The 24362-nt window shown below is 37.0% G+C and overlaps 1 protein-coding gene and 2 long non-coding RNA genes across 4 annotated transcripts in view; 2 read left to right on the top strand and 1 right to left on the bottom strand.

Annotated features, from left to right (window-relative positions):
* LOC147841777 (uncharacterized) overlaps positions 1-24362 on the bottom strand; it is a 384887-nt gene that overhangs the window by 82191 nt on the left and 278334 nt on the right. The window lies entirely within an intron of this gene.
* mapkapk2a (MAPK activated protein kinase 2a) overlaps positions 1-24362 on the top strand; it is a 64484-nt gene that overhangs the window by 24378 nt on the left and 15744 nt on the right. Inside the window, exon 2 of one of the 2 annotated variants that reach the window (XM_087271851.1) lies at positions 20762-20921. Coding sequence is in view for 1 of the 2 variants with exons in the window: in NM_201303.1 (NP_958460.1) it covers positions 20762-20901 (140 nt within the window). In the remaining variant the exon portion in view is untranslated. 2 annotated transcript variants of the gene reach the window in all.
* LOC147841779 (uncharacterized) lies at positions 1759-6239 on the top strand. The gene is made up of 2 exons (XR_015502630.1): positions 1759-3427; positions 3721-6239. It is a non-coding gene; the product is annotated as an uncharacterized LOC147841779 (long non-coding RNA).

Genomic DNA, 24362 nt, shown 5'->3' with positions numbered 1-24362 from the left:
TCGCCAAATGATGATAGTGTAAAAACACTTTACAAACACATATGTATATTTTTTCATTAATTTAAGAGGAAACCTATCTATCTAAATGAAACCTTAGATAATCAAAAATGAGCATCTGTGTCTGCACAGAGATCAAGCCTCTCACCTGAGAATGTGGATTTTACTGTGTTTTTGAAGAAGATCTTTCACCAGTCTACACTGCAGTGATTTATTTAATTTTAGTTTACTTAGTTAAGATGGCTGCACTAAAAAGAATATTTTTTTTCTGTCACGTCTATATTGGAGGTATTTATGTAATTTTAGTTGTTTACTCTGGTATCCTGACTGTACTAAAAATGTGATGACAAAGTTAATAAAGAAAAAGTTAAGATGTTATTGTTATTAAGTGAATCTATTTTTCCTTAGCATTGCTGTTATCAAGACATCAACCCTAACCCCACAGCAAGCGGAAACCGTACCGTACCGTGCCTTTGGTGTATCGTTACACCCCTAATTAGAACTTAAAATCTGTAGTGTAGACTATAGCCTTGGAATCTATTGCGTTGAAATGGTTAACAGCCACAATATATTTCTTTGTTATACTTTTAAATATAATGTATAACAAAAACAGCATAATGAAGTAAAAATATAATACATCTATTTAACAGCAGAAGCAGAAAACTCGCAGCAGAAGCAGAAAATAAAATGATGGAATGTTTCTGTTTTGTTGTTTTATTGATTAATTAATTAATTAATTATTAATGACAGGCACTGATGATCTAATGCACAAATCTTATTATATTGCACTTCAGTTTGTTATCAACTCTTTTTTTTCCACTTCATCTATAATCTACTGTTTGCTTAAACAAAAAACTATAGAATAATTTTTCATACGTGACCATTTAGGTGCTACTAAACAGAACTGAATTCAGGATTGCACTCAGTCTGAAAGAGAAGGCACTTTGTGTACTGCAGCCAGCACAAGTAATGCATTGAGGGATTTTTTCACTGCTTTTTGGCTATGATAACTCTTACATCAGCACACCTTCTACTTTATCTCTTTTTTTTAATAAATACATGAAATTATCCATACATTGCATCCTTTGAAAGAAAAGAAAAAAATACTTCTCCGCTTTCTTCTGTTTGCTTTGTCTTTTTGATCAAACTTTTAAGGTCAGATCTCACAAAACTAAAATTCACTGTGCACTTCCTCTCACATGCTTGTGTTTCCAATCTACTGTGTTTGCAGGAGTATAAATGGAAGTTAATGGTGCACTCTTAGGTGACATCACTTTAACTGTTTAGGCTAGGGGTTTGCAACCTTTTTCACATTAGGATCCACATCCTTTTCCAATCAATTTTTGAAGCCCCATCTGCTTGTCATTTTTGTTACAAATGTTAAAAAACAACCAAAAAAAAAAAAAAAAACCCAAACATTTGTTTTGCCTCTGCTATAAATCAATTTAAATCATTTCAAAACACACACGCACATATTTAAAGCTTCTGATTTCTTTACTTTAGTCATTCTTTACAACTACAGAGTACTTATTCTTAAGGTGTACTCATCAGGCACAGGTGCCTTGAACATGCCAGGTGCAATTGTCCCCCCTCCCCTATCACTCGACGACCTGCATTCACAATGCATTTAACCTTCCGAGCTGGAGCATGGTTATGTCATCGATGATGCAATGGTTTAGTTTTAACAGGAAGAAAAGCGCTCTCGCTCAGCACAGTAGACATTGCTTTAGTTATAATGTTTTGTGTTATTTTTAGTCATTTGGGATCAGGGTTGGGCCGATAGACGATGCCATCATCCATCGCCGATGGCCAATAGACAACTAGATGCTGAGCCGGCATCGCCGATCCTCCGCTCCGCCCTACATGCAAACCTGCTTTTGAAAAATACACACTCAGGCCGCGTTTACACTAATACCTCTTAGTATTAAAATGGCATTTTAGAACGACAATGATTCACATCCACACCGTGTTTTACCTAGCATTTCTGAACAGCCCTTTGTCCGCTGAAAACGCACATCACGTGACCACTCATGCAGCCACACACACAAACAGACACAGTCATGCGCTCCTCTGAGCTCCAGTGAGCGGTGCACGTAGGACAGTTTATGAAGGATGTACTGCTGGATCGCATCTCCCTATAGTTGTTAAACGTAATATTCAGACATCCCAAGTCTGCCAGAAGTTCCGGGAGTCTCTATGCATTTGCAGGACTCATAATGACCGCAAACGAGTTATAATCTCCAGGAAATCGCGCGTCTACCTCTCAGTTCTCAAAGTTGCGCACACTTCTCACCCCTGGATCCTTTCTCCCTTTTCATGCCCCGTTTACACTAGTGCGCTTTAGTTTTAAAACGGCATTTTAGAATGAAAATGATCCGCGTCCACACTAGCGTTTTACCCAGCCTTTCTGAACTGCTTTCCGTCCACACCAAAACGCGGAATTTCTACCCAGATGAGAGCTGTGCTGGTCGGACTGCTCATCAAGCATCTCCCGCTGGATCTAATCTCACCATATTTGCTAAACGTAATATTTTATTCATCTTGTTGCCTATTACGACATATTCCACAACTTTGGTCTTTTGAATCGATTACTTGTTCTCAGGTAACGTGTTTTGTTAATAATTAATGTAACCACATACATTCTGAATATTGACTGATCGCTTTATAAAGCTTTATAAACTTATCGTGCGTTATACTTTCATAATGGCTATTATTGATTATTAAAACTGACCTTCAGCAAAGCAGAGGATACGTTTTGTATTTTCAATGAAAATGAAAGGAGGCAGTGGTGTTGTAGGCTCTGTTTTTTTATAAATATGCGTACAGTAAAGATGTTGCACGACGCCTCAGCATTTCTGCTGTCTGTTAAGTTGTTAATATCAAAATGAAAATAGGAAGTTCCTTAAATTATGTTTTTATTTTATTGTTGAGAAAGTGAAACAACATAGCCAGGATGATGTGAATAAGGTTATAAAGTACACTGTTCCCTTTGAAGATTTACCGGGCATGTCCTCGGGTCTGTTATCCATATCAAACTTGCGAAGTCTGAACTTACAGGGAGAGGATGCGAGACTGAACTGTGTGTGTAGGCTACTTAATATTGAGGAAAAGCCCCAATCAGATAGGCGAAAGGTTGCAGCCCCGCCTCCGTTTTCAGATGTCTCTGTTTTCCCCCCATTCACACTGAGAGGGAGTAGCAGCATTTTAGAATGAAAACAGCCTCTCCAGCATTTCCAAAACGCTCCGTTTTTGGCGCTCGAAAACTCTGGCATATTGTGGACGGATGGCGTAACCGTAGCGTTTCAAAACGAAATTAGCATTAGTGTAAACGGGGCCTCAGACAGGTCGCGTGCACTCTGTCAAACAACCCCCATAACTCCCCCACCCCCCCGCTTTTCACATGAATACTAACATGAACCAGGAAATGGGTGTAAAATGCGCCCGGGCATGGTACGGATGGCCTAATGTTAGTACACCCTTAAATAATTGAACATGAGCAGGCTACAGCTAACAAAAGTTCAGCAGTCACTTTGAACTGCACTGACTGAATATCTACTATTCATATTCATTAAAAAAAGGTAAAATACTGTAAATCTGTTGAAACACAAGGTACTGAAGGTGTCTGCGTTAGCAGCTGGATATTATTAAGAGATTGCTGACAGAAACAGTAAACCGCTCTATCTAATGCTCACATGCAGAAGCAATATTTGAGTTTATTTTAAGTTATCCTGCAGCCCACCGATTGAGGATCACTGATTTAAGCAATGTGACGTGGCATGAGGGGATCATTCTGTGGCACTTCTGAGGTGTTAGGAAACCCAGGTTGCTCTGAGGGCAGCCTTCACCTCTTCTGTGGTGTTTTGTCTGGTTTCTTGTGTCTTCCTCTTCAAAATACCTCACAGATTCTTTGAGTTTTAGGTCGGGCAAGCTTATTTGCCAATCGAGTTCAGGGATACTAATAGTCCTTAAACCTATCGTGCTAATATTTATTTATTTATTTATTCTACAGATATTGCGATTCGATTTACAAATTAATTGAGGCTTTAAGCTAATTTTTGCTTAATTCAGGCTTCAGCTCAATAATTTGTAAGCTGTGGCAACAATTCTGCGACAGCTCTTAAAAATTACCTGTTTTTCTTTGGTGTCTGACTTTGAAACCAAATATTCCCATATTACAAAAAGTTTTTCTTTGATATTTATTAATTTATTCTATTAATTCTTCTGTAGCAGCAGACACTATAATCCCACCTGTCAGCTCTTTCCGGTTTGTTTTCTTTTTGTTTTGTTTTTTAATTGTGGGCGTAGTTCAGTTGCGCAATTCTGATTGGGCTGAATGAAAGTGTGCTCACTCAATTGTCTATATATAAAATCCTGGACAGATCACATAATTTCGGCAAGACTTCCATGACGTAGGGTGTTGTGTAGAGTCGCAAACGACAAATGGAAGCCGTGACGCAAGATTTAATACTTTCTTCACATGAATTTTGGCGTAGTTAATGACAACTGATACCATGTCTGCGATGCCTCAAAACACCATTGTGATTTATAATGGAGTGTTTGTGAAGCTGCATTAGAAATAAAATAAACTTTTTGTTACAAGAATAAATGCTAAAAAAATATTAGTTTCATTTTGCTTTTCAAAATTTGCAGATATTTCAGATATTTTCCTTTATACAGTATTAGGGCATTCAAATACAGTTTCCACTCTCAAAATCTTGTGAATGAGTATTTTTCTACCAACTTAATTTGTCAATGATTGCCTGCGGTGATCAAAAGTGCTTTTGTGGGTTACCAGATGACATGTTGTTTCAGCAGCTAGGAAGAGAGATCTAGATGTGTTCATTTTCCGAAGCTTTTCATGAGAGCATAAACCAGAGTGTGCCCGTAAACCCCTTGTACGTCATAAGAAGTGAAGGAAGCGGTAACCCATATAATAATATAAATTATACTAACTGGTGGACATGTTTTTCAATGGCATGAGAATGAATCTATAATGTGTGGTAAACAGTCCTGAACAAATAAGAGGAGGTATATTGTGATGTCTTTGTTATTATATGTCAGACAAAGCTTCTTTTGAGTTAAGTCAGAAGGGTCACTGGCAGATGTCTTTAATCAGATCAAGACACTTTGACGCAAACATGTTTACTGTGACATGGGGACAGCCAGTCATCACAATGAGCTATAGTCTGTCATGTCTCTCAAGCACACATTTTCCAAACGCATCACGCACACAAAGACTGTTCAATTGTAAAGTAGCTTACAGGCTGTTGTGTGATCAGTCCTTAAACAGAAGCAGGTGGAAGATGCTGGCCCTCCACCTCCAGCCCTCCCTTCCATCCTCTAGAAACCCCTCACCCCGCTCTTTTGTGTGCGTGCAGAGGGTATCTTTTGTACTGGGCCTCAGGAAGGTGAATGGGCCACATCTGCCATTCTCCCACTGAGCGGGTGAAGGAAAAACACTGATAACAGATGGACATAATTTTCCTGCATATCCGTTGGTATTGGACAGCAGCACTTTGTGGTGGCAGAGGTGTTTGATATTGAGTTTGAAGTATAAGCACAGTGATGATAAACTAACTCAGCATTTTAGGGTGTTTGAAGTGACCTTGTTTATTATAGTGGGGATAAAGTGTACATGCTTAACAGCACAGAGATGTGAATGAATGATCAGCATAATGCAATAGAAGATTCCAGCTTACGTTGTTATTGTTGTGTTTCTGTTACAATAACACATCATGGAACCCGACTAGGGTTGTTTTAGCATCTGCTGCAGCATTATGAGAACATAACACATGAACTTCATCTCTGGAGCTGCCATGAAAGTACTTCTTCAGCAATGAACAAAATATATACATTTTGATGAAATAAAAATTGGCAATAAATTGGCAAAATATGTAACCACAGTGCAGACAGGGTTTACTACAGTAAACTCTCTCTCTTTCTCTCTCTCTCTCTCTCTCTCTCTCTCTATGATAATATATATACACACACACAATATAAAGCTTATTGCAAAGTATTTCCCTTTACTAAAAATTACTATAGTATTGTATTTTGTAACAACTGGTTTTATTGGATTTTTAGTGTATGCTGTTATTTAATATAATTTGTTTCCGTTCAGTACAGCATATTATTTACAATAAATAACTGAACTGAATTATGTCTCATATGTTTCAATGACAGTTTTATTGATCACTGAGATCTGATTGAATTGGATTTAAGTTGGTTCGATTTAAAAATAAAAATTGTAAAAATTTCTTAGATGTAGCTAAGCTACTTTTTCCAATTAGTTTTTAGCTTAGCTTGCTACATTTCCCAGAGGGTAGCTTTTAGTGTAGTTAAGCTACATTTTAAGTAGATTAGCTAATAGCTTAGCTCATTAGATTTTTCAAGTAGCTTGCCCAGCCCTGCCGCCACAGCAAAGGAACATCCTATCTTAAGCCTGGTTTATACTTTTGCGTCAAGTGACCGGCGTAACCAACGGCGCATGCAACGGGCGTAGTTGCATAGTTGGCAGTGAGGTGTAAATGTCCCTCTGTGTCGAGTTTCTTCGCTGCTGTTCTGCTTTTCCTGAACACTTCCGGGATGTACAAGTGGAACAAACTCGCTCATTCTGAGGCAGGAACCAGCGGACGTGCAACTACTTTAACTATGAGGTAAACCCAAAACAAAACTTTCCATCCGGAGCTCCTTCACGGGACTCCACACTTGTAAACAATCGCTCCATTGGGCTCGCACCATTCACGCAGCTCTCGGTCCTGCCCAGACTCGTCAGCGCTACCAAGCCGACCAATCACAGAGCTTGCGCTATGCATCGTTGCGATGTGTAGTTACATTTTTTTTGAGAGGTGCACGGCCACGGCGAAGGGCTATGCGTCAGCATCGTAGCATATGCCGGCGTTTGAAGCAGAAGTATAAATCACCCTTTACTGTGGCTCAACACCAACTCTGCAGGCAGATGTGATGTGGGTCCTTAATGTCTGAGTACCCCTCTTACACATCGAATGAGAACATTACAGAGGTTTTCAAAACCATTTTTCCTGACTCTGAGGTTGAAGTTACATTCTTGTGCGGAAGCAACAAAACTGCATTTATTACTTAATTCAGATCCTTTTATAACTAAAGAATTGAATGACCAGGTCAATAAGGCCAACGGGTTTGTGGTCATGTTTGACCATCAATTGGACCTTCATGTTCACTACTGGGTGGACGACCACGCTGCTGCGTATGTATTAAATATAACAGAAAATTGAAATAAAATGCTTTATTTAACTCAAGTAGCCCACTTGTACATAATTATTTTCTAGGGTTCAAACTTTATACAGATTTGACATTTTTTTCCCCTCATACTTCTGTCGGAATGAGTGCGAAGTTGGCAATGAAGTTCATTTAAAATGGTATCGAAAAGGTCTTAAAAAGCCTTGAATTTCATTCTAAGGATCTTGGGGGTACCCTACCGCTATGCTCAATTCGACCAACACCCATCCAATTACTAACAATATATTTCATTAAAACATTTAAGAAACATTTATTTATTTAATAACTCTAGTAACTAGTAGTTAATGTGGTTTAATTATTTTCCTTACAATAACATTTGTTTTTAATGTTTTTAAGGTTAACTTGGTCGTTAAAAAAATATTTTAGCGTTTAGCCTTCTGTAAGTCTACATTGTTATTCTTTATGGTCTGAAAGTGGCCTTTTAACCTCTAAATGTCAAGTGCTATTCTGGGCTTTCCGCCTGGATTATGCACACTCATATTCAAAAGCTTCTCAAAACCACCTGCAGAGGTGTAAATGCAAATGTTTAGTATAATTTTAAAGAAAACTCTGATTTTTCATAAAACAATTTTGTGATTTAAAATAATTGTATGTAGTTTTTTTTTTTTTTTGTAAACTCAAATTTGAATGTGTACCTTTTAGGTTCTGTGTGGTCTAGGTTGTTGGAATTACTTGGTTCATGCACATGTCAGTATTATAGGAAAAAAATAAAATATCTTGATCATAATCTTTGCAAAAGTTATTCTGTTCCAGCTGATGAGAGAACGGAACCACTTAAGGGGGTGTTGGGCCAGTACAATAATTATTATTATAATTAATCATAATATATTCAAAGTAATAATTCCTCAATTTCTTTCCATGTTTTCATCTTAATAAATGTTTTCATCTGCTATAAATTTTTATTTGTAGGTTTCCTATAAAATGTATTTTGTTTAAATTAAAACATTTTGTTATTTAAATTAATTGGAAATTCTTTTTACTAAACATGTTTGTCTCAAGTTGTTTCAAACCTAAATGACTCTACCTTTTATCTTTACAGAAATTATCCATTTCTCATCATTTCTGTTTTTCTTTCTAAATTTTGTGCGCTTATGAGGTTCAAAGCTACATTACTTTTCGTTTGATTTCCATTATACTGGCTTAAAGAAGTACTTTTTGGTTCAATTCTTGGTAAGTAATGATACATTTTTAGTTTTAAAGGTTTTATTTCGGTTATTTTATACATTTTGATCATCAAGATGTTACATGTAATAACTGACATACCTAGAAATGCAGACACACACAAGCAGATGCATGAAAACAGTTTGACTGTGCTAATACCTGCACTTTCTGAATTATATCGCTTCATGTGAACATACTTGGTAAGCAGTGTTGCACTAAACTAATGACTTTGAAAGCAAAAGCAATTTATATTACAAGTGACCCTTTTATAAATTATAAAAATACTATGATGAGTTCTGTGTGTTTCTTCTAAACATTGTGCCCATGTGATGCTGTGGGTGTCACGTTTATTTGTGTTTGTGTATGTTAAAGTCTTAGCCGGTTGTTGTTTGCTGTCAGGACGTTAGCAGGATATCAAGGGTGCTTTAGGGTTTGGCAGTGAAATCGGAGCACACTCTGCCCCGCCACATGTTTTATTGGAGAAAACCAACACCCTCCCCCCCTCACACAACACCACACCACACGTGACACCACCCCTTCTCTCATATCCCCCTTCATATGCAAAACAAAGCTCGTGCCACCTGCCATATGTCTTTTCCTTCCTGTCACTCAAAATGATCCATGCCAGATTTGTTAATGACATTTAATATCCAAGTCACTAGAGTCTAATATAGATGTTCTAGTTGCATTCAGTCCGGACAGGTGGCTGCGCTTCAAATCTCTGTTTCTGTGACGCAAGCTACATGCACCTAGTGCACCTTCAGACCCTTTATGACGCACTTTCTTTCGCTGTTCACTTATTTACACAATCACGGCTTGCGTACTCTTTAACTTGACTCAATGACAATGCAATGCTAAATCGTAGTCTTCACAAATGATTTAAAAGCCTTTAGAAGCCAACTTTCATGGATGTTAAACTATGAAATCTATCTATAAGTAGTGTTATGGTGGGAGTAGCTGTTAAAAACAAAGTGCCACTTAGTTTTTAGTGGACTGTTTGTCTTATGTTGGCTTAAGTTACCTCTCACTTTTAGCATTTAAAGGAGATTTTGTTGTGTGTGATATTTCAAGCTTTTCTTTTAGGTCTTTACAAAAAGCGAGCGATAGACCAGTGATGGAAATAATTAGTCTCTGTTGGCTTAGCAACATGATCCATTCATCAGCTCCGCATATAATTACATGTGTCGCTTAAACAATCAAAAGTCTCACCTTACCAGACTGAGCTTTATTTCAGATCTGGATACAATACCTAAAGTGTTTTCAGAAACCTGGCACCGTTTCTTGTCTTGCATAAGTGTAGTGCAGTCTGTGTATGGCTCTCTAAAATGTTACATGGTTTGTAGTTAATTAAAAACAGCCACATGTAGTGATTTCTGGTTGAAACTGGATCTTTATTAATCTCTCCTAGGACAAGTCTTTTTAGACCGGAGAGCTACATAAGATATTCTTTACCCATAATATTTTCTTTTTAAGTTGGCACAAGTAAACCATTGTTTTTGTCATCTAGATGGCGCATTATTTTAATCCAAAATGATGTCTAGTTGCTTTTGCATACGTTTATTAATGACAATAATATCATATAATCATACTATGTATGGAAGCATACGAGTAGCATAATTCAATTCAAAATGTAATATGCAAAATGGCAATGCAATATGTTAAATGGCAATGTATTTCTGTATTTGAATTTGCATTTTCCAAGACATATGAGCAATGTTTGGTGCAGAATGAAAATGTAAAATAAATTACATTGTTTGCATTTCTCATTTCAAACACTGTTTTAATATGTAAATTGTATCCACATTTTAAAGCTTTATAAGTAGCAAAATTAAATTGAAAATGCTATACACAAACTTAATTTGATGTGAATAAAGTACAAGCAGAAACTGTAGCAAAATGATAATTTAAATGTTATTTGTCCTAAATGCATTTACGCTCGCGTCTAGGAAACGCAGGATTACATTTTCAGCATAACAGCATGGGATGTGTGTAGCAAAATTAATTTTGAAATGTAAAATGCAAAACGATAATGCAGTATGTAAAAGGCAGTGTATTTCTGTATTTCAGTTAGCATTTTCCAAGACATATGTGCAATGTTTGCTGCAGAATGAAAATGAAAAATAAAAAAAACATAATGCATTTTCATTTTACACATCGCGACGAATGAAAGCCAATTTGAAATTGAAAATGCATTCTGGCCTGGCCACGCCCACAGATGGCCACCGTTGCTGCAAGGCGGGTTTTAGGTTATGTCGTCACAGCTGCCGCGAGGACTATTAAGGACATTTGGCAGCATAAACATGGCGAAGTCTGTTCCTCAGCGGCTTCGTGACGCTGCACGAGCCCTCGAGCGTGAACTGGGAAATACTTTAGAAAAGCAATCACCTCCTAGCTCAGTAAAGTTGGCCTTAGGTTTGATATTCGCGCACGCAGTTTTAGGGATCATCTGCGATTTACATCAACAGAACCAAAACGCACAGTAACGCAAAGCAGAAAAAAATTGAGGAGATTCCAATAAATGGTTAGAGGCCAGACTGATTTAATACAGGTAGCAAAGCTACTATACCTCTAACTATATGGTACATACAATGCAGAAATAGGCAATAGCTCTTGTCATAAGCATACAGTACACATCAGCTAAAGCCCCTTTAGGTTCTGTCGATGTAATTTGCAGATGATCCCTAAAACTGCGTGCGCGAATATCAAACCTTAAGCCAAGTTTACTGAGCTAGGAGGTGATTGGTTTTCTAAACTATTTCCCAGTTCAAGCTCGAGGGCTCGTGCAGCTTCACGAAGCTGCTGAGGAACAGACTTCGCCATGTTTATGCTGCCAAATGTCCCTAATAGTCCTCGCGGCAGCTGTGACGACATAACCTAAAACCCGCCTTGCAGCAACGGTGGCCGTCTGTGGGCGTGGCCAGGCCAGAATGCATTTTCAATTTCAAATTGGCTTTCATTCGTCGCGATGTGTAAAATGAAAATGCATTATGTTTTTCTCATTTTCATTTTCATTCTGCAGCAAACATTGCACATATGTCTTGGAAAATGCTAACTGAAATACAGAAATACACTGCCTTTTACATACTGCATTATCGTTTTGCATTTTACATTTCAAAATTAATTTTGCTACACACATCCCATGCTGTTATGCTGAAAATGTAATCCTGCGTTTCCTAGACGCGAGCGTAAATGCATTTAGGACAAATAACATTTAAATTATCATTTTGCTACAGTTTCTGCTTGTACTTTATTCACATCAAATTAAGTTTGTGTATAGCATTTTCAATTTAATTTTGCTACTTATAAAGCTTTAAAATGTGGATACAATTTACATATTAAAACAGTGTTTGAAATGAGAAATGCAAACAATGTAATTTATTTTACATTTTCATTCTGCACCAAACATTGCTCATATGTCTTGGAAAATGCAAATTCAAATACAGAAATACATTGCCATTTAACATATTGCATTGCCATTTTGCATATTACATTTTGAATTGAATTATGCTACTCATATGCTTCCATAACTATGAACATAATGTTTTTATTATTCAAAAAATCTAAACAGCTGGAGGCAAATAAAAGTGCAAATAACCCTATTGCTCATGCACTCATATTTTTAATTTTTGTAGATATTTGATGTAAAAAAAAATACATTGTAAAAAAATAAATAAATGGGCTGTCAGAAATAGTGGTGTACCGGATCTTAAATCTCATGGTTTGATCACATTGTTTTTTTACCGATCGGACCATTATTTAGATCAGCAAAAAAGAAAGGATACACATGTAATTTGCTTCCCATTTATTACAAAAATAGTACTGCAAGAAACTTTTGGTATTAACAAACAGAACTTATAACCTGTAATATTACTAAAAATAAAATGAATAAATTATCTGTTACTACTACTGTTGCCAACAATCCTATATGTAAAAATCTAACATAATTTGTACAACCCATTTAGATTTTTAGTCTCATTTTCAAAAAAATTATTATTCACTCATAATAGATAAATGCAAGATAAATGCATATGATGGTGATTTTAATCTTTACCATGAACATCATCGGTTTTATCTAAACTATAAACTGTTGTTCCAGTACTTTGTGTTATTAGGGGCCGAGCACCGAATGCCCGAACACTCACAAAACTTTTCCCATGCCCCAGAAGTGGCGAAAATTTATGTTTGTTATAGCTTTCGTAGGTGGATGTGGCAAAATGTCTCTACAGCACCACCTATGCAGTTTTGACGGACTGGACCCTGTACTACAATTCACTCATACGTATGAAAATTGCCAATACCAACAAAAAAGTAGCTTGAAGCGAATCTCAAACCCAACAGGAGGTCAGATATTTTTAATTTCCTTTGCAAAAAAAAGTGTTTTTGCCATTTCCAAGCATTATATTTTAACGAAATTCTACTAGGGATTTCATCAGATCAACACCAAAATTGGATGTTGTCATCTAAAGGCCTTGGCGATGTTAAATTGCGATGATCTAGATTTTTCGTCAAAGAATGTGTGTGTGGCGGCCTCTCATACTTTGATTCACCACGAAACAGGAAGTTGTTATAACTCAGGCATTGTCCCATCCGTCCGATAACCTAAAGTTATAGCTCCACTTGCTGACAACAGGAAATGACATGTTTTACAGTGTAACAAACTCCCCCTACGAATCCATTAGTTTAGTCCAAAGGCCTTTGTGATGCTTATTTGTGATGATCTAGAGTTTGCCGAAGGGCGCCTCTGTGGCGGACCGACAAATTTTCGTGTTTCACCATAGAGGGGGGAAGTGCTTATAACTCAGCCCCACAATGACTGATCTGCCTAAAAATTCACAGGTTCAATGAGATTCCTCTCCTGAAGACATCTACATGCTAATATTGAGTCACAGTCATAGCGCCACCTGCGGGCAGAAGGAAGTTTACCATAAATCAGTGCTTTATTTTTTTATTTCAGCTTAAATTATTATTGTCCACTGTTCTGTCATCCTAAGCCCACTGGGCGGTGGTGAGCCTGGGTGCGAGGTCCCTTTCATCGCTGCTTGCAGCTTTAATTTGACTATTTGCAACTTCATAACTCAAATGACTAAAGACTAAATTTCTTTCTTGATTTTTGCATTTTTAAACTATGATTTGAATGCAGCGATTCAAAGCATTAATAAACATATGCAAATCACTATCATTTATAATTTGTTTAGTCAGTGTTGAGATCCCGATCTTTTAATGATTAATTGTGCAGCTTACACTGAATGCATTAATGCAGGCTAAACAAGTGGTGACCAAAAACACCTTAAGTAACCTAATATACCTACAACAGCCTGAACAACCTACCACAACTTCTTCCGTCATCAATATATTTTACAGGAAAGCCTAAATGCTTTCATACATGTGATTTGAATGATGTAAGAGGCAATTTATACAAATTTAGGATTAGCCTACGAGTAAAAAAATGTATTGGTTGTGATTGTATGGGAAGTGTATTGGAAGGATGTTACAGTCCTAGTCAGAAGTCAAGTGGAATCAAAATTAATGGATGATTTCAATATATAAAATTATAGTGTGATTTAAGGATTTTGAATGCAGTTTATGGAAGCTGCATTTAAAAAAAATCTAAAGTAATAATAGTAATAAAAGCAAGTTTTTGTCTCACACTTTTAAACATGAAATCAAGCTTTATCAGTGAGGATTTAGACTACATATTTAAGTAGCCATTAAAAAAATTAAAAGTCTTCTCAAATGTAGCTTAAAATGACATCAAGTGTCAAAACATTTATTATGGTTTTTGAAATGACGGTAGTTGAAATAAGTGTCATTCAGGTTTGTCAGGGTTGAGGCTAAGAACAACAAAATCGCTTGTTCTGCTGTGCATTAGTGAAATGCCACCTTGAGGTCTTTGGTGAGAGAGTGGCTTTGTCCATGCTGGTGTGTGTTGTGCTGTGTGTGGGTGACATTAGATGTGTCTGCATTGTCATAGCTTAGCATTTCATTACTATATTTTCATTTTTGTTTACATTTGTGATACCTAGCTTCTCACAATAGACAAGTTTGGTCTGGATCACACCTGTTTATTTGGCTGGAGGCACACAAACGTTCTGATTTAGCTCTGTCAAATAAGCTCCCTGTAGGCTGGTGTGAGTACATGAGATTTCACAGGGTTGATGTGGGCTGTGTGTGAAGAGAGGAATCCTGAGACTTCTAAGCTGGCTATCAGGACACGAGTTAACGTCTAACATCGAACACCCCCCAAAGGCATTCTTTCCAGTGCTTGTCATACATATCTATGTGCTGCAGGACAGCGTGCCTTTAATAGTGGCCTACTGCGTGTGTATTTTAAGGAGGGAAGAACATATCTGGATTGATATGAATTATATGTTCAATTCAGTTTTTTGGTCAACGTCATGGATGCCAGAATTCATGTGCTGTTTATACTCAGTTTTTTTTGTGAATGGACAGACAAGTGTATGATTCAAACTGCTCATCTCATGTCCTCATTCCACCTGATGCATTTTCAGTGGTTTGGATCAAAAGTGGTTTTTAAGACCGTACTAACATGTTGTACATGTTGCCTTGAACCGGGCCAGAGCATGCTTGTCCCCCCTCCCATCTCATGATGCGCTGTTCAACACGTGCTCTCGCTTAGCACAATGAAGATTATTTTAGTTATATCACTTTAGTCATTTGATATGTAGTGACACTCAGTCAAATATTTCGCCGAACAGATCTGCCACTTTTGAAGCTCATAAACAATCATAAAGTATGCATGCTGCAGAAATTAGGAGGTTTGATAAAGGTGCAGCTGTCATGCTGTGAGGGGTTTGTGTCTTTAATAATCGACAGTTTGCATTCATTGAATAGTAAGAATGATTAATAAATCCATATCAAACAGTCCCTTAAAAGTCTTGTCTCGTCTTCAGTTTTGGGCTCTGGCGCGTTTTGCACTCGCACTACAAGCGCACAGCGCCTAAGCCCAAGTGAACAGCGCTCAGTCAAACCTCTTCCAACCGGGCCAGGGCTGGCCAAGTGAACCGATTCAGAGCACTCACACTTCTCAAACGATCCGGGAAACGGGCCTGGGCATGGTTTGGATAGCATAGTGTGAGTAGGCCCTAAGAGACACATTGTCATTTCCACCTTATGCCATTGTTATGCATTCAGATGCATCTGTTGTAACCATCTAGAATCTTCCCTCTTACTTTGTCATGCTAAACATCACTTTTGCAATGGCACTTAATGCACAAATACTGTTGAATTGGCAAACTGATATTATGCAGACCACATGTGTGCATTTAAGTAGGCAAATGCAATGAATGTTGATTGCAACTACACTTCAGATTTGATTTGTAATCAGCCAACTATGATTTTGGTCATAAGGTTTTGTGCTGCGTTTGTGTCACAGTGCATTCCAAAATAATCATATGCTGGATGCATTCAACCAGTGTTCAAACAAATGCCTTTTTGAGTACCACTACATCCATATTTATTTATTATATTTTTAGACCAGGGATGTTCAGTCCTGTCCTGATTAGTTTCACTCCTCCCTTAATTATTAAACACACGTTGCAGCTAATTAATGTCTTACTAGGCATAATACATGCATCCTTACAGGTATATTGAGGCAAGTTTGATCTAAACTAAGGATGCTGGCACTCTGTCTTTTAGTTTGATCTAAAAAAAAAAAATAAATAAATTAAATAAAAATTTAAATAAAAAAATGTATTTAAAAATTAAATAAAAATGGATGTAGTGGTACTCAAAAAGGCATTTGTTTGAACACTGGTTGAATTTTGCAGTCATTTGCATATGCCTTTAATGTCATTGTATTGTATTGATTACAATTTTTTATTCTTTGAGTACATTTTATGTATATATTTAAATCACATTTTTTGTATATATTTAGACTAAATTTTAGGTATATATTTAGATTACATTTTATGTATAATTGTATTTTTTGTGAAATCTTTCTTAAAACTCTACTTTTTGTATTAACATTATATGTTAGGCACCTAGGGTCTGAGAGTAACGTAATATCGATTCTCTATCTGTCCTGTACATGTGGTTGAATTGACAATAAAGCTGACTTTGACTTTTGGACACCACTGTTTTAAGCTTGGCATATACTGTGCATTTGTTTGAGTCCTATTTTAAGCCAAATTCTGACTCGTGCAACACTCTTCTTTGAATCGGGCTGAATTACAGGTTTGTCATGCATTGTTTATTATACTGTGTTCGTGCAAGGGGGGACAGAGAGTTGATTTAAACGCTCCCGATCAGCAATCAGATGGTCTTCTGACATGTCAAAAATTTTGCTCTGCACTGGTTGAAGAATCAGTTTAATCTGACTTTAAAGAAGTATGAGTTGAACCCACTGCACCTGCACAAAAACAGACTCTCACACACACACAGACGCACACTTTCACTGGTGGTGCACTGGTGCAACGTTAATGAACCAGAATGCACAAAAACAATTAAAAGAGTATGACATTCTGTTCATATATTTGAGAGATCTGTCAGGAAAAAAAGAGAGGGTGCTCGCTGCAGAGCCATTTGAGCAGAGCTGAGCTCCAGCGAGGGGGAGCATGAGCTCTTGCTCCTCCTCCTGTAAGCTGTTTTAATGCGTACATCAACCCCACCCCTAACCCTACCCCCAGTGACATCAAGGCTGATTTATACTTCTGCGTCAAACGCCGGCGTATGCTACGGCGCTGACGCATAGCCCTTCGCCGTGGCCGTCGCCGTCACTGACGTGCACCTCTCAAAAATTGTAACTACACGTCGCAACGATGCGTAGCGCAAGCTCTGTGATTGGTCGGCTTGGTAGCACTGACGAGTCTGGGCGGGACCGAAAGCCGCGCGAATGGCGCGAGCGATTGTTTACAAGTGTGGAATCCCGTGAAGGAGCTCCGGATGTAAAGTTTTGTTTTGTGTTGCAAGTTGTTGCACGTCCGCCGGTTTCTGCCTCAAAATGAGCGAGTTTGAGCCACTTGTACATCCCGGAAGTGTTCAGGAAAAGCAAAACACTGCCCACTAGCGTTTCGGAAGTGTTAATGCAGACCAACAGAGACAGCGCGCAGAAGTATAAATGCATAGCCACGTGCGTTGCCTGCGCCGTAGGTTACGCCGGTCACCTGACGCAGAAGTATAAATCAGGCTTCACTCGTAGAAGAAGTGCAAAAAAGGTGGAGCGAGAGCTCAAGCTCCCCCTTGCTTTAGCTCAGCTCTGCCCTTATGGCTCTGCAGCGAGCACCACTTGGGAAAAAAAGTTGCACAGGCATGCTTGACATCTTTCTGATGATTATAGCTACTACTCATAGCCTGTCACATTTATAAATGATCATGTTTTGTGTGTAATGATCCTAATGCAGGTGTTTTACATCAGCGCTGACCTTTAAACTTATTTCTGCACAATTCAAAAGAAACAATGTCTTGTGTTCACTGTTTACATGTCTCTGTGTTACATGAAGTCAGTATGTGTGGAATTACACACTTTTAAGCTGTTCAATGCGTCTGCATGAGCATCTGCTCATAAAGGAGTTTACTGAGTGTTTGATTTGTGGTTCATCCTCTATATATGCACTGTTAAGACTTATTCATTTTCTTTTCGGCTTAGTCCCTTTATTAATCCGGGGTCGCCACAGCGGAATGAACCGCCAACTTATTTAGCAAGTTTTTAAGCAGCGGATGCCCTTCCAGCTGCAACCCATCTCTGGGAAACATCCACACACACATTCACACACACACACTCATACACTATGGACCATTTAGCCTACCCAATTCACCTGTACCACATGTCTTTGGACTGTGGGGTAAACCGGAGCACCCGAAGGAAACCCACGGGAAGGCAGGGAGAACATGCAAACTCCACACAGAAACGCCAACTGAACCGAGGTTCGAACCAGCGACCCAGCGACCTTCTTGCTGTGAGGTGATAGCACTACCTACTGCGCCACTGCCTCACCCAATGTTAAGACTCATAGAATGAAACTTGTTTACTCTTAAGTTTCTTCAAGTTTTAATGTATCTGCCAAACCTATTTAAAGTATCTATGTTATTTGTCTAAACTTCTTTATGGGTGAATAAAATTATTATTTCATTCTGGCCTCTGGTAGGTAGTCTCCATGCTCGCAGTTGCTTTTCTGTTTGTTTAAAATGGGTGTCGCCCACAGCTGGTTTGGTCACTACTGATTGGGGAATAAAGCTCCACTCACTCTATTGGTTAATAAGCAGCATATCACACAAGGAGAACTCTCATGCTTTTACTCTGGGACACTCTGACCCTCACGTAGAACCCCATAGCATCCTAAAACAAGATTCTTTAAAAAATAAAGTCTGCGAGGCATTGTGCACTTTATTCTCCAAATATCTCTTTCAATTGAAAGAAGGTTATTTTTGACCAAAGTTATTACAACTGAACCATAGATGGTGCCATCAGTGACATTTGGTCATTGGTCCATCTGGTCTAGAGAATTTGAGTCTATATTTGACATTTACAAAGATTTAATGCTCTTAACACTTCTAAAACGGCTACATTTTTATAGGTTGTGAAATAGAAATAGTTGGTTGTTAAAATGCAAGTGGCTCTATTTTGCAGCATTTATGGTAGTATATTTATAGGCCAACTTTATAAAACTTGCAATAAATGGGTATTTATGTATTCTTTAAAAATGTTTACATTTGGGCAAAACGATGGCCTATTTGATGACCTATGAATTACCAAAAAATGGGAAATGTGGAAAAGCTTACGAAGGGATATGTAAGGTCACTCGTGTCACATTTGAAAGGATTTGTATAATTGATCTGTGTACAGTACATGGTTTACGGTACACTTTTATCCAACTAATATCAGTACAGTCTCATAGAAGTATAGTGGACTACACTTTTAAAAATATCTGTGAAAAAAAAAAACAGCAGCTGTGTAAATGTAGAAATATTTTAATTTATTTATGGTAAACTGCTGTATTTGTTCATTTATAGCATTACACACCAGTGTTTAAAGTATAAAAATCTACACATCATTACAGACACAAAAGCACAACCGTAAGCAGGTAATGATGAGAGTCGTATAATGAACCAAAGCTAATCATACACAATTTATAAACGGACAGGAAAACATACAAGTATATAGAAGTTGCTCATTAGCATTCACATAACTGCTAACACACATATAATTAAAATAATGCAATAAACATTATCAACATTTGATGTAAGTTAAAACTCTAATGGACGTCACTGATGAGGAAAAAACAAACAAACTCCAAAGTAAAGCCATGGTAAAGTCAATGAACTTGATTTTACAGTTAAAGTTCATAATTTGGTTTAAGGTTATTTTTTTACCATTGAAATTACAGTCATTTATTTTTTAGAGTGTAGAATCTGATCAATTTAGAAATTATTATTGGATGCTTTGACTTTTGTAAATCACCTAATCTTTTCCCTTTTACACTTGTCATTCATAAAAGAGTGCCATGATTGATACTAAGACCACATTATTGTTACTTGACTGAGTACTAATGCTGGAAATGTGCCAATTTAAGGCATTAATTCACAGACTAAACTGTAAGGCGCACACCAGCTCAAGTGTATAGAATTTAAAATGGCAATGATTCAATGTTACCCATAGAGGGAGGCAAAACTCTATAAACTGTAACTCACTTCCACTTCTCCCTGCCACTTAATTTTGTTTTCCTGCATTTGCTAGATTTAGTAGGTCTCTTATGAATGTTAGTATTTGTTTAACGTTTTCTTCTAATTACAATTGACCAGAAGAACAGATGTTTTCATTTGTTGTGATCAGCAGTTAGGGTTATTTCTCCAAATATTGGTTTCTTTAAAGGATAGTTCACCCAAAACTGAAAACTGTCATTTACTCACCTTTCACTTGTTCCAAACCTTCATGATTTTCTTTATTCTGTTGAACACAAAAGAAGACTTTGGTATCAAAGCTGGTATCCGTTGACTTCCATTGTCTTTATTCTTGCTACTTCCTATGGAAGTCAATGGTTAATGGATTTCAGTTTTGCCTAAATATTTTCTTTAATATTTACCAGAAGGAAGAACCTTTATAAAATAAAGGTTTGGAACCACTTGAGGGTGCAACAATGTGTAAAATGTTCATTTTTGGGGGAACTATCCTTTTACTGGTATTGAGTAAATGTGAACATGAACAACGTTTCATTTTATTTTTTTAGAAATGCTCTAAATTGACAATTTTTTCCACATTGACGTTCTTTTGTGCTTTCATTCTGTTAATAAAAGTTTTTCTCATGTACTATAATGCTGTTAATATGATCATTTCCATGGCTACTTAACTGAGCTTCTTTATTCTGACTTTCAGATGCTTCATGACTGCCCAAAAGCTAGACGAGAGGTGGAACTGCACTGGCGGGCCTCGTCCTGTACCCATATCGTCAAAATTGTTGACGTCTATGAAAATCTCTACCAAAACAGGAAGTGCCTTCTTATTGTAATGGAGTGGTGAGTCATCATCACCTTCTGTATCCTCAGTACAGACATCAAAATGCCGTTTTTATGTTCATTGGTTTACTTCCTTTTTCAAACGGCTTTCCATTTTATAAGCAATTTGCAATTCTGTGAATGATCCTTCCATTTAAAAACATTTCAACTGAAGCAGCAATAGATTAGATTGTTTGCTCCATGGTAACTTCCTTTCAGTTTTATGATCTGGCCTTATCTTTTTTTACTTTATTATCTTATATTTGTAATGTACAACCAGATGTTAAACTATGTGGCCATTTTAAATGCCCGTGATTTAAGTTAATGTATCCCAAAATTGTGAGTTAAAGCATGTATGACACAGTCTTTTCTAAAACAATCCAGTCATCATTATGGGAAGGCGAAATAGAATCAATTTTGCTGTTTCATTGCAGCGAAGTACACATTTCATGAGCAATAAAATGACTTGACATTTGTATCACGATCGCATTTTGTTTATATGTCTTGATTTGCTTTGTCATGAAGACCTTGATTCATTTAGTTACTCTTTTACACAGCCCCCAAGTCATTTGTAATGTTTTGCTGAGGTTTCAGTGCCTCATATGTGTAAATAGTTTACCAGCAGGTGTTTGGAAGTTATTTACGGTAAAGCATGAATACACCTATGTACCCCTTTCATGTTTGGGTGAATTGAAAAGTCCCCTGTCTGATGACGTACCACTCCAGGGTGGTGACCTCTCCTTCATATAGGCTATGTATAGTTGCGTAATCAGATGCTGCTTTTTTTCCCACACTTGAAACATGAATGCTACCTGGAACCTCTTCTTGCCAGCAAAGAAGCAGAAGACAGGTTGCTTCATTGGGACCGTCCCTGCTGCAATCAAAATGTTAGTTGCATGAATGCAGACTCTTGTATTGTGACGCAAAATAATAATGTTTTGGTTAAGTCTGCAATAGACTACCTAAATTGCAAACTACTGATTTGATTTAGAGTTCTGGTTCTGCTTTGAAAGTGGAAAGTGTCATGTTTCCACATCTATCTAGAGATTTTTTGTTAACTGAAACATTCAGTGGAATTTGCCAACTTTAACATTATTTTTAGTTTTCACATATAAACTCTGAATGTTTTGAAATGATTTGCAAGAGGTCATGTGATGCTGTACGTCCTTTTTAGCTGTTTCTCAAAATGCGTTCTTTAGCGCTCTTGTGTTCTCGTGTAACATCATCATTAACTGCTAAAGTTTAGTTCCAAAACTCAAGACCCCAAGAATGGAGGACATGTGAAAGTTTCCCGATGCGTTCTTGATATCAAGGATGCATCGATGCAGACCTGAGCTCAAAACTTGATCTAGAAGTCCCAGAAGTCATTGTGGCTGAATAAAGGAGGTGGGAAGCACTGCATTTAATATAGATTTATTATTAAAGTTCATAAATAAAACTTATTTATCTCAGGAGTTTCCCTAAATGAGACTGTGAAAGTAAACATTAACATAAAAATCTTTATAAAAGGCATAAATACATTAGGGGGTTTATTTGCTGAAATCTGTATTAAAATTAGTTTTTTACATTGTGCAGCATATATTAGTAAGGTCTTTAGGTATAGTGTATGTATATTGAAAAGGGGGAAAATATAAATTGTTGTATGAATGCTGTAATATTTAAATAAGTTTCTGTTAAAACGTGTGAAGGTCCTGTGACCATCCGGAAGAAGGCAGCATCTTATTTCTTACATTACGTGTTCTCTGTTCTCGTGGTCTCCTGAGTTCGTTCTTACGAGGTAACTTGGCAAGACTGGTCTCCACAAGAACACAGTTCATTCTCAGCGTTCTTTGTATTGAGGAACAGCCCTTGTTTATTTGGTGTAATAGAATAGTATAATATGCTTTATTCAATAAGCTTAGCTTTTCTAGAGATACACGGATCAGCTCAAACGTCACCCAAATCTGCTGCTTCAAACTAATTATCAACCTGCACCTATAATTTTCTGTAGCTGTCGGTGCCTGATGGTCTCATTATTACCAATTATTTGTTTTAAACAGGATTTCGAATTGTTTAGTAGTGTAAGAGATAATGTGTCCATCAATATAGCTACTTATCGCACAACACGTATACATGACCTCAATCATTTTTGGTGATGCAATATATATTACCCATACAAAAACTATTTTAGCAACATATTAGCAGACTGTGCAACATCTCTATCTCTACTGGAGGTGTCAGTGTCAGTATGGTTAAACACGGTAATATTTACTATAAACTATTTAGTATGTTTTCATGTAGGTGTCTGATAACTTAAAAATAGATCTGGTAACCTCTGTTACTTTTTGACCTTGCACTTTTTTGTTAACATTTACTATTATTTATTTAGGATATGTAGTTTCACATTCTGATTCCAAGGCCTAATTATTAAATTGACTATAATTAAATGAAATATTATTAGTTTTTCTTTAGAGTGTACGTACCTTGTGGTTATACTTTGTATACTTTGTATTATATTGTCATTCTGGTATTGTGACAGGCCTATCTAAGATACATATGGCATAATATTTTATTTATAAAACAAAATTTGGCTTTTTCCAGATTAATCTTTATTTTATTAAAATAAACACACAGAAATTATTACACCCCTTAGACTTTAATAGGAATACCGCTGGTGCCATCATTGCAACATATAGAAACTATATGGCTGCTTCTTAATTAGAATATAGAGAACAGACAGTCTTGCCAGGTTACCAAGAATAAAGTCGGAAGGTTGCGAGAACACAGAACAAGATGCTATTGGAAATGGAGAAGCTCATGGTATTTCTGCTCTCGTAATGACCCTCACCCCCATCTTTACTTTTTTTTTTTGTCATTTTAAATGGCATTCTGGCTATCTGTGCCTGTCAGCTTGATTTAAAAAATGTTTTTAACATGTTTCAGCTTTAAAGAAAGTACTAATTGTTTGTATTAATGCTTTATCTAATCCACCTGCGATCTGTGCATTACTATTATGTATCTTTCATAAATGTTATGGTTAAATCATCTTACAAGAAATCAACATCTTACAAGAAAGCAACACTCTTTTCTGAAAAGCCCAGATTGTTTTTATTTGTAAGCCAAAGCCAGCCAAAAATTGGCCAAACAAACATAGTCATCATGATTTTTCTGCTGTAAAACTTTGAGTTTGTACATATTAGTGCTTTCACACCTAGTTTGTTTCTTTTGTCTTAATTGCCCAGTTATTGTGGTTCGTTTGGCATATGTGAATCCAGCAATCGAGCTCTGATCTGCACCAAAGTAATCTGTCCAAGATTGCCTGATTGAGGTGGTCTCGGCTTGATTGAAACAAATTTCGATTGTAGTGAGAAAGCAATATGATCTAACAATCTATCGAACCAGGCTATATCACAGTGTATTATGGATATGTTTTATCCATATATGGCTATATAAATAGAGAATTATGAGTAGGGTGGGATGTCATCATTCCTACCTGTAAATGT

Source organism: Danio rerio, chromosome 11 (genome assembly GCF_052040795.2).
Source record: "Danio rerio strain M-AB ecotype USA chromosome 11, GRCz13ab, whole genome shotgun sequence".
Taxonomy (NCBI): domain Eukaryota; kingdom Metazoa; phylum Chordata; class Actinopteri; order Cypriniformes; family Danionidae; genus Danio; species Danio rerio.
The sequence above is the reverse complement of the archived record's forward strand: the minus strand, read 5'-3'. Positions and strand labels throughout refer to the sequence as shown.